The sequence below is a fragment of the Thalassophryne amazonica genome, chromosome 5 (assembly GCF_902500255.1).
Source record: "Thalassophryne amazonica chromosome 5, fThaAma1.1, whole genome shotgun sequence".
Lineage (NCBI taxonomy): Eukaryota > Metazoa > Chordata > Actinopteri > Batrachoidiformes > Batrachoididae > Thalassophryne > Thalassophryne amazonica.
Genome location: NC_047107.1, coordinates 44,823,551 through 44,835,268, shown reverse-complemented (window position 1 = coordinate 44,835,268; position 11,718 = coordinate 44,823,551). Strand labels below are relative to the sequence as shown.

General features: G+C 39.6%; 1 protein-coding gene across 1 annotated transcript; it reads left to right on the top strand.

Moving 5' to 3' along the window:
- Positions 1 to 470: 470 nt before the first annotated feature.
- LOC117509772 (cytochrome c oxidase subunit 7C, mitochondrial) lies at positions 471 to 8,687 on the top strand. Its single transcript, XM_034169455.1, has 2 exons — positions 471 to 665; positions 8,550 to 8,687. The coding sequence occupies exons 1-2, from the start codon at positions 591 to 593 to the stop codon at positions 8,661 to 8,663; spliced, it is 189 nt and encodes a 62-aa protein (XP_034025346.1). The 5' UTR covers positions 471 to 590; the 3' UTR covers positions 8,664 to 8,687.
- The last annotated feature ends 3,031 nt before the right edge of the window (positions 8,688 to 11,718 follow it).

Genomic DNA, 11,718 nt, shown 5'->3' with positions numbered 1-11,718 from the left:
TAACAACAACAACAAAAAAAAAAACCGACTGAAAAAAAAATTGTGGTGGTAATAAATATGTAATTCTAAAATGTCCCCCTAAAAATGCTGCAGTGCAACAATAATGAAACAAATAAGTATTGTGTGTGGTGTGTAGTATTTTATTAGCAAATTTTCATCCTTCACCTGCAGCATTAACATTCAAAACATTTCTGTTTTTTTTTTTTTGTTTGTTTGTTTTTGTTTTTGTTTTGTTTTTTTTTCTGCTACGCATCAAGGCAATAGTTTGGTTGAGGAGAGTTTCTGATTAAGTATTCGAGGCACTTCAAGTGAATTCACTCTTTAAGTTATACCATGAGGAAATAATAATAATTTTGTCCGTCCAACTTGAAAGCAACGCAAGCGTTTGCCGTGTCTTTTATTCTGATGGATCTGTAGTCATTTGGTATGTATTTGGACTACATTCCCCATACATTCTCTCGCCTTCTGTACGTCCCATGCGCCTTTGCGAAACTCCCGGAAGCAAAAAGGTCGCAAACTCGCAAATAGCATCTTTGAACTGACGACACTGTAGAGTTCAGTTACTGACGAGGACAGAATAAAAATTAGCCATGCTGGGACAAGTTGTGCGGCGATTTACAACGTCTGTTGTTCGTTCTTCGCATTATGCTGAAGGACCTGGCCAGGTAATGTATTCATTTAATGCGTTGAGTTGCGGCCGTGCCTCTTAAGGCTAACGTTAGCAAAGTTAGCTGAAGGTCATATCCGTGACGCTAAGACTTGGTAGTTATTAATGTCAGCCACATAAACCACGGTCCTATGCATATAAATCTTCTCCGCAGATTTTTTTTTAATAGTAGGAAATATTCAGAATATGGTTTTTATATACTGCTCGAAACTCACTTAGAGATTAGTAGTGCTAGCCTTTAGCTGACTCTTAATGTTGCGTTCCATGGCACCTGGGAAGTTACATTTTTTGCTTTCCAACGAGTTAAAATAAGATTACGTCACCAGGTCGTATTTCTTACTTATTGGCAAGGGCCCCATGTTATAATACATCTTAAAAAGGCTAACCAGGAAAAGTCTGACTCCAAATGAATTGCTCAATGTCACCTTCCCTGTGGACAAAATTACGTTTTCAATGTCCAAAGTATTTCAGGGCACTGATCTCTACATACGAGGTCTATCAGAAAAGTATCCTACCTTTTTGTTTTTTAAAAAAACTATATGGATTTGAATGACGTGCGATTATACCAATCATGCTTGAACCCTCGTGCGCATGCGTGAGTTTGGTGACGTCATTTCCCTGTGGGCAGGCCTTGAGTGAGATGTGGTCCCGCCCTCTCGGCTGAATTCCGTTGTTTCACACGCTGCTTGAGACGGCGCACGTTGCTTTATCAAAATTTTTTCTGGACCTGTGAGGAATATCCGAGTGGACACTATTCGAGAAATTAAGCTGGTTTTCGGTGAAAAGTTTAACGGCTGATGAGAGATTATGGGGTGTTTCTGTCGCTGTAAGGACTTCCCATGGAGCGGGATGTCGCGCAGCACTTCCAGGCGCCGTCGTCGGCCTGTTTCGACCTGAAAACATCCTAATTTAAGGCTTAATTCACCCAGCACGTCGTGAGAGAACAGAGAAGATTCAGAAGAGGCCGGCATGAGGACTTTATGCGGACATTCCACTGTTTAAGGACATTTTGTAATGAAAGATGTGCGCGCAAATTTGCCGAGTCGTTTCCGTGACGTCTCGGCGAATCTGTGTGCGCCGCGACAGGAAAAACACCTCCGTGTTGAAAACCATTTGTAAAATTCAGGCGGCTTTTGATGGCTTTCAACAAGTGAGTAACTGAGAAATTGTTTAACAGCTTGGGCATGTTCCAACTTGCCTGTTAAGTTTTCCAACGGAGGTGTTTTTCCTGTTGCGACCCCCCCCCCACGGTCGGGTCCGGCCCGACATGCGACTCTGACTCTGCCCGCACGTTCTTTCATTACAAAATGTCCGTTAGCAATGGAATGTCCGAATAAACTCCTCATGCCCACTTCTTCTGAAAGTTCTGTTCTCTGACAACTTACTGGGTCAACAGAGCCTGAAATGTGGAAGTTTACAACTTGAAACGGTGAGACGCTGCCGCCTCGAAGCGCAGATCGCCATCAGGCGCTGTGGGCCGTCCTTAAAGCGACACTTACAGAACAGAATCTCTCATCAGCCGTTAAAATTTTTACCGAAAACCAGCTGAATTTATCGAATGGTGTCCACTCAGTTGTGCCTTACAGTTTTGAAAAAATTTTGATCAAACAAAGCAGCAGTCTCTGAGCCATTACTAAACAATGACGAGAGGGTGGGCCACTCCTCACTCAAAGACTGCCCACAGGCGAATGACGTAACCGACAGGCGTGAAAAAAACTTGAATGCCCACAATGAACAATAATTTGAAGAGTTCTATCTCTTATTCCAGCATATAGGCAAAGATAATAATAAGTGTAGCCACATGTTGTGTTTTGTGTTGGACAAACTATTTTAAGACATTTATTAGGTCTTCTTGTGCATAGTTTTGGAGCTTTTGGCATTGTTGCTATGAGCTTTATTACTTATATTAGGCTGAAGCTCATGGAGCTGTGTCTAATAAATGTTGTCATTGCAGGAAAACTCTCTCTCCTGTAGGTAGTTAGGTGGTGTTTTATTCTTTTAGTTCAACTCTTTAAAAAAAAAAAACTATTTCTGTATTATCATCATGACTTTTGTTATCCATCCACTTTTGTTCATGATATGGTACCAATACACACACATATACGTGTGTGTGTGTGTGTGTGTATATATATATATATATATATATATATATATACACACACACACCACACACAGTGGTTCCTTGTTTATCGCGGAGTTACGTTCTAAAAATAGCCCGCAATAGGCGAAATCCGCGAAGTAGTAAGCGTTATTTTTTTACAAGATGTTTTAAGGCTGTAAAACCCTTCACTACACACTTTATACACTTTTCTCAAACAGGCATTAACATTTTCTCACTTTTCTCTCCTGTGTAAACACTCTCAAAGTTCAAAGAAAAATAATTCCGGTATTATAGAAGGAAACCAAATTTCAAAACCTGTTTTCAGACCCAAACATCTGTTTGAGAAATAAAATAGAATATTTTCCTATAAATAATTATGATGGCTTTTAGAACTAACAATTCAATTTTAACGATCAACCTACGAGGTTGGACACATAAGAAATTAGTAATATTGACTCACCAGTATTTCACACTTCCTCTGACCGCGCCTCTTTGTCGTGGCGCCGCTCCGTGGCGTGTTTTTCCACTGAATGTCACCTCGGTGCAGGTGTCTTTTTCCGAGTGAAGAACACAGTTATGGGTAGTTGTTGGCGCTCTTTTTTTCTTCTGGGTGAGAAGATTCTTAGAAACAGACACGCAGAACACAATGCGCGTGCTCTCCCTTCGCTCACTACCTCCGGTGATACGGATGCGGGACCCGCAAAGAATCCAAGTCATTAAAAAGATACAAACCTCTCTGTGTTCATGGAGCTCTGTGGCTGCGGTTACCGAGACCATGCAGCACTGCGGATTTTCCGCAAGAATTCTATCCTTGCGGGCTGCTGGAGCGCTCTGCATCCAAACAGCGAGCGTAGTCTTTGGACCTGTTGCCAGATTTTGGCTGTAGCTCCGCACAGCAGACAGTGGGGCGGTGTCAGTGGCCCGCTGCAGTGCCTACCGAGCCCGCAGACTCGGTAAGCGCATCGGAGGTAGTGAGAGCAATCGCAGTGATGCTGAACGGCCCGCCTGATGAGGACGCAGAACACAATGCGCTGTTTAAAAAAAAAAAAAAAAAAAAAGACGAAGAAGCATGCAAAATTGCACTAAAAAAATCAGCAAAACTGCTAGGCTGCAAAAGGTGAACCGCGATATAGCGAGGGACCAGTGTGTGTGTGTGTGTATGTATATATATATGTATGTATATATATATATATATATATATAAGCTTGCTGATGATTCCACAAAACTTGTATAAACATTGATTAAAGAAATGATATTTTCAGAGTTGAGTATTGTCCCAGTGAGTATCTGAGATAGAAGGGAAGAAACTGTCAAAGTAATGAAAGAAAGAAAATAAATAAAATAGGTAATCATAGCAGGCATAGATTAGGAGGGCTCAATCTTACATTATCCATAAAACAAAAATAAGTAAATGAGAGAATCAGCTGTTTTTACTAGGGATGGGTATCGCAAATTGGTTATTTTCGGGTATTGTTAAGAAATGATTCGCTCCACCGACATCGATAGCCTTTTTGCTTAATGATTCCCTTATCTGTTCTTCAGAGTGCCTGTTGTTTTGAGAGTGTTTGTCGGGAAAAAGACCATTTCTCTACATTGATTACAGACACTGCAGCGGTCTGTAATCAATCGTTTCTGCAGCGCGGCTTTGCTTTGAACCTTGAACCAATGAAGCAGTGCTTTGATCTGCAGCTTCATTGGTTTTTTGTTTTATTTCAATTTATCTTATTTTTTCCCCGCTAAAACCCCAAAGAGCATATGTCTGTGAGTAATATTTACCTTTTTTATGTTAAACTGACCTGTTATGGTCTTCTGAAACAGTTGATATTTTATAACTTAAAAACGGAACAGATGCTAATGCGTTAGCATGTCTATGGCAATTTCAATGATAAAGTTAGCATTAAGCTGCTCGCATCTCAGCATGTTTGTGTGCATTTGTTTTCTGTATAATGGCTCAGTGTTTGTTGTCGTAAAAGAGTCAGATGTGTTACAAATTGTAATTTTTTTTTATTTATTTGACTAGGGATGGGTATTAAAAACCAGTTTCTATTAAGAATTGATAAATTATTCAAGCCACCGGCGTCGATAGCCTTTTTGTTTATGGCCCAGTCACACGGCGTACGACGATTCCTGGCTGAAGGGAAAAAAGTCACAATTTGTTGAGAAAAGGCAGATGAAAGAGCTTTATCCCAAATTGCTTGCAAAGCCAGAGCACAAAAAGGAAGAAAGAGGAACTAAATGAAACCAAAGCTAACGATCTCGATCCTTTCTCCGAGTTCCTGGACTCGACGCTGAGACAGAGCTCATAGCGCCTGAGTCCTGGAGAAACTGCAAACAGAAGTTGTGGAGATCTGTGTGCACGTCGGTGGGTCCACCTGCTCTGGTTCCTCGTACAGAACAAAAGAGGGATCATCTCCTTCATCACACTGTCTGACGACATGCTGCGCACTTTGGTACATTAAAAATGCTTAAAGTGGCAGGGGGTTAAGAGGGCTGTAATTGGGGGTCAGCTGAAAAGCAAAAAGAAAATGCTTAAAAAAGGGTGGGGAGTTATGGGGGGCAGAGCTCTCCAGAAGCTGAAAGGTAAAATAAGTAAATGCTTAAAAAGGTGGGGGGGGCGGGGTCTGAAAAAAGAAAAAAAAAAAAAACAGAAAGCCACATCCATCGCCATTTCAGCAAAATGTCAACACTTTGGCGCAGTTACATTGTGCCATTGCTTAGGCAGAGCCCTGGATTATTGATGTTGTTTAAAAACGCCAAAGTACTTTTTAATCTGATTACTCTATTAATCGCCAGAATAATCAATAGAATATTTGATTACTAAAATTATCGATAGCTGCAGCCCTAATAAAATGTTATCAATACCCATTCCTAATCCTGACTGTCATTAAATTACAAAAACTTGAAGTGTTCGACAGTATACATTATTAACTTAACATTTACACAGATTCAAACAAAACCAAAATGTACCTTCAAGTAAAAATGCTTTTAACAAACAGGAAATGCTTAACGTATGTGTGAAGAAAAAATAAGTTCACATTTGAAGGGTCACTGAGTGATCCTTTTTACTAACAAGCACACCTACTATTTAATCTGTCTCAGATTTGTGAATCATTACATAGGCCAGTGGTTTCAATCCTGTTCCCTTTTAGGTCCATGGGCCAAGCAGGTTTTTCGGTACCACTTAAGGTGACTAAACAACACTTATAATCCAGCCTCAGTGTACCATGGTCTACACAAAAAATATGATAGCCATCCCAGGGTTGTAGCTGTTGCCAGGTAGGGGTCAATGGAAAAATAATACAGAGAAAAATAATACATAGATAGTTTGGACTATCTATGATGGAATGTTCTGGAGTTATGGGGCAAAAACAGCAAAATGGAGACAACGGTCAGTTTCAGTTTGTACAGGGGTCAAAAGTTAAAGTTGCTCCAATTTCAGTAAAATATGCAAATTATTGTTTAGGTTAACAGTTCTAAAAAGGAATAGTTTGCACCATCTGTCACACTTCGTTATCATGTTACAGGTTAACATATGTCACATGTCATAGAATCCAATGGACATTGACCTTGTTTGACCTTTACTTTGGAGACTAAACATTCAACACAGTCAAAACTATTTCATTTATTAATCCTTTTATTTCAACCAATAATTTTCATCAGTTTTTACGCAACGGTGCCTTCGTGGAGAACGAGCCGCCATTTTCAAATATTGATGAAGTGCCCGTATGTGAAATGTTTTCGTGTGCATTTTTCAGTGCTGAAGTAAATACGCAAGTGTTACACATATGGAAAAAAGCTCGCAAAATATGTTTAAATACCATTCTTACCTGGATATTGAGTCAGTAAAATTAAATTATGTAGGAAGTATTAAACTTACCCCTGACGCCCACACATTCCGCAATAATGTTGAAAGTTTACATGGATCTGATTTGTTCCAGCTTCAATCAATTCCTTTGCGAGTGATCATTCATGAGTCACACTTTATTTCAGGCACTGCCAGGCAATATCAAGGTACAGAATTGGAAGCTCAACATGTCATATCCAAAGAAGTTAGTGTTGAAAACACAGATTCTGATATGTTCCATCTCTAAATTCTGCAGACATAAGGCACAATATTGTGATGCACACATGCTGCATTAATAATTTCTCATGGTAGAATCCATTTTTGTATCGTACTGAATTAATTCAGCTTTGAGTAAAATTCCATCCAGGTGGTTTCTAAATCCTTAGATTAAGTACAAGCCCTTCAAAAGTTATGTAAAATCCAATAATTCTTTTTCGGATGATTGTTCATGAGTAGCATTTTATATGGTGTACAACTTCATATTCATGCATTGCACAGGCATGACGCTCTGCAAGATACACTAGTTTATCGCTCCAAAGTCATGGGAAAAGTAATAATAAGAACCAAAACCACTTACTTATGGAAGGAAATGTCTCCCTTCTTCCTCCGGTTGTGGCATTGCCAACGTGCAGCTTTCTGGCATTTTCCATCGTTTCTTGACAAGATCTACGAGCAACTTTGGTGTTACTGTATTGTATATAACGGTAAATGGGCAGTCACGTGATACATGCACCACGCCTCCTTGCCAGCATGCGTCTGTGTGACTGCGTTCTCTCCTCTTATATACGGCTCTGTGGTTTAAAAACAAAGCATTCCTTGCTTCACTCATTTGCAAGTATGTTCATGCTGCTCTTCCCTGTGAAAAAGCACTGTTGCCCAGAATATTTATTTCATGCTAATATTCCTGCCAGTGTACAGTTAAGTTTGATGTATTTTCTGCTCTTCTTGCCACTCTTTGAAAAGATGTTGGACAAGTTTCCTTCCCTATATTGTAGTTGTTTTTTATGGTTTTGTTTTTCCTTTTAATGAATGAAATGATAAAAAAAGACCATAGCTTTGAGCCTTTATGCACATTTCAGGAACAGAAGGCTCACTGGCAAGCCATGTAGCATTAATTCAATTTTGCTGTGGGGAACTCGTACCATTGGAACAAAATGGTGCTACTTTTGAAACAGTGAGATTTTGAAATTGCAGTCCATGAGTCTGGAAAGCAGACCAGGGGGTGTAATGGGTCATAAACCCTGTGGTTCAAATTAGATCAAAGTTTCAACTCGGGGAGGAAATTTAAAATAAACAAAAAGTATTAGAAACCTGAAACAACAATGACAACAATGAAAATGGGATAACTTTTGCTCATGTTTCTGAATGAAAACAAAATGTTTGCCATTTACGCAATTTTAAAACAAAACCAACTCTCTCTCTCGTTTGGTACTGAAGTGCCTGACACAACTTGGGACACCGCACCTCATCTGTTTGCTGCAGCCCTGCCACCTGAAGTTCCCAAACCAGACACGTAGTTCACCTCTGATCATTAAAATCCCACAGTGTTGAGATTGTATAATACTGTCCCATCTCGCTTCACAATTTGTACTTTATTTAAAAAAAAAAAGCAAGTCCTTTTAGTTGCTGCCTTGTTTGCACTTGGGGTCGCTACAGCAAATCCTACTTTGCATGGAGAAATGTGGCAGGGGTGGTGTTTGAACCCTCCACACTGAAACAAAGTGTACTAACCACGCTCCACCACCCCTGCCCACAATATGCACTTGTTATAGTCTGAAAATAACTTGATGTTGACATAAAGGGTTAAGGTGTGCTGCTCCTCCCAAAACTGTGGCGTGTGTGTGTGTGGGGGGGGGGGGGGGGGGGAGTAGCACAGTCATACAATACCATCACTGTCCAAAATATATATAATGTTGGTTACGTTTGTGTTTTTGCAGAACATGCCATTTTCTGTGGCAAACAAGTGGCGTCTGCTAGGGCTAATGTTGGTGTTCTTTGGCAGCGGCTTTGCAGCCCCCTTTATTATTGTCAGACATCAACTGAAGAACTAAAATGGACCAGTGGTGTCCTCCTTTTGAGGTAATGAGTCATGTTTATCACCCTGTCTTTCCTAAAATGTCAGGACATTTACACATTTATGGTACTTCTCTTACTTCAGCTGTGACCTCAGAGAGTGACAGACCTTGACTGAGCACCTCTTTAGTCTGTTGCTCAGCAGCACATTTTAAAAAAATTATCTATATGTGAGTGTGCTGGTGAGAAATGCCGTGTCAGTATAATGTGCTTGTGTTATTTAGATGAGCCTTAAATTAGGCAAGTTAATGTAACAAATAATTGCAGACATTGATGAGTGTCAGGTGAAAGCAGGTCACAGTTATTGTTGGCATGATTATTTTTTTCATACCATGTTATCCCATTATTTTTCATTTCTTGTTCTCTCTTCAGGTCTCCAGCAGGATTTCATTTATCAGCCACAAAAATGTGTGCTGAAAAGTTAGCCGCTTCAGCGTCCCAAGGATGTGGAACATTATGAAAAGCCAGCCGAGATTGCAGCTGAAGAGGACAGCCGAACTGAGTTTCTGTCCGCTGAAAGGGAAACAATTTACATTAATACTTCAGTGTTAATTCAGAGTTTGTCATGTGAGCGTCGCTGGTGATACATTTAGAAATTTGTGGCTTATTTTACAGTTGAAATGCTTCATTTTTTGATTAGTTCCAAGATTGTCAGCAGGAAAACAGCGAGAGAGAGAGAGGGGGGAGAGAGAGAGAGAGAGAGGACTCAATTTTTAATTTTTACTCTTGCTTTAATAATGAAAACATGTCTCCCATGTCAATAAAGCTCCCCTGAAATTGAAAATTGAGGAGGAGAGACAGGCAAATAGAGACAGACGGGGGGGGGGGGGGGGGACAGACAGGACATACAGACAGACAGAAAGGACTTTATTTTTAATTTTTCTGAATACTTGCTTTGACAATGTAATGTTTCCCATGTCAATGAAGCTCCTTTGAACTTGAAAATTGAGAAAGAGAGAGAGAAAGACAGAGAGAGAGTGTGTGCTGTCTTTTCTCTCTTGGGGTATAAAAGTCCATAAAAAAATAAAAGTACTTAATTCTTCCACCAAAACATCAAATCTAGGCTTCATCTTAGATACACCTTCTGGCAATTTGTAGCTGAACTTTCACGTCTCTTTTTAAGAAAATTCTCATATAAATAAACAACAATGATAATAATAATATTAAAGCAAACAGAGCTCTGGCATCAGATTGGAAAAGTATTGGTATTGGCAGATATCCAAATTCAGGTATCCGGAACAAATTGCAAGTGAAAAACTGTGGCTCGGTGCATCCCTAATGGTAGAGTGGCAGACGGAAGCCACTCCTTAGGAAAAGGCACATGGGTCATTCCATCTTAATTCACCCAGTTTTGAAAAAAATCCAACATACCAGTTACCATCATAGAAGGAACTTATCGTGTTTCTGCCAAAAAAATATTGTTGTGACTACATTCTGGTTTGAAGACAAAATCACATGAAGGAAGCTCAATAACAACACCATATTTGCAGCATATCAACTTGGGATATGTAAAATATATGGTAAAAAATATGAATATGATAGTCAACTGTCCACATTGGCATCCAGGGTGGCATATGTTGACACTTTCAAAATTAGCATTTTTTTCAACAACTATAAATTTTGTTAAAACAACCTGGTGTATCATTTAAATGTGTAAATATGTTCCATTATATTACAAACCATCATACAAAAAGTTCTATAGCCACAGCTAGTATATTTCTTTGATTTTGAACTAATCAAAGATATGAACAAGTACAATTTTGGGTTTTCTACCATTTTGAGGCCTTTGTGGAGGGCAGATCACACTAGATACACCAGAATTGCCAACATTTCCAAACTCTACACCAAAGGTTAGCCTGGCATGAGCAGTTTCAAAGTGTGTGACGCATATAGGGAGCTCATTATTAATGTGCAAAGTTGGTAGAAAACACCGTTTCATGATATGTGAAAAATTCACAAATTCCAAAGGCTGTAACTTCAAATGTTTGAAAGATACAGACCTAATATTTGGCATTTCACCATAACTTTATAATAGGAATAATATATCAAACTGACATAACAGAACTGAGGGGTGACCTGGGAGCCTCTGGGTGACTTAAGATGGAATGACCCACATGGTAGGCAGCCTGGAGTTTGCCAAACGGCACCTGAGGACTCTCAGACCATGAGGAACAAAATTCTCTGGTCTGATGAGACAAAGATGGAACTCAGATGTCATCTCACACTAATGGAACTTTGAAATATTGAAGCTTAGAAAGCTGTGTGAAGCCCGAAAAGTGTAAGATGATATTCAATAGACTTCAAGAGAAGCAAACTCAGTGGGATGCAATTGTGCTGCAAGGTTTGCATTTATTATTATTACTTAGTTACTCTAATCTGGTTTATACATATTTATGTATTTTTAACAGTTGTTTTATTAACACTGCACCACTTACAATGCAAACAGACATAAGGCATGTTTGATCCTCCGTGCTCTCTATGCCTCCAGATTGGACCATGCAGTTCATATTATGTCACCATACACAGATGTGTTTGTTTTGGCCTTAAGATGACAACCTGAACTTGATGTGCCTGCATTATTGTTGTCCCTGGAGATAAATGTTGAATTGTTCTTCTCAAGCCTATTTATCAGGCTGTTAGCCCAGACTTGACACAGAGCTTACCTGGACTCCATGCCTTCACAGGATCAGACACACCTGGAAAATTTGCTGGGAAAGGAAATTTTACCTGCTGGAAAACACTTCTTCTTACTTACAGCCTTTACTCAGGTCATTACCGTGTCTATCCAACTCATGACATGTATGATGGCCTGGAAGAAATTGTCCATAGACTCTTCTCTACTTGCACAAATCTTGTGGACATTAATAAGCTCCAGTGGCAACTGTTTAAACAAAGTCAAGCTGAGGCTGAGAAGCAAACCCCAACCCATTCTACTCTGAAATACCACATCTTGCACAAGCAATGTGGTATAATGACAGAAATGCAAATCCAGATTTGTCTTTCTCGAAGAATTATGGACACAATCCAAAGGCA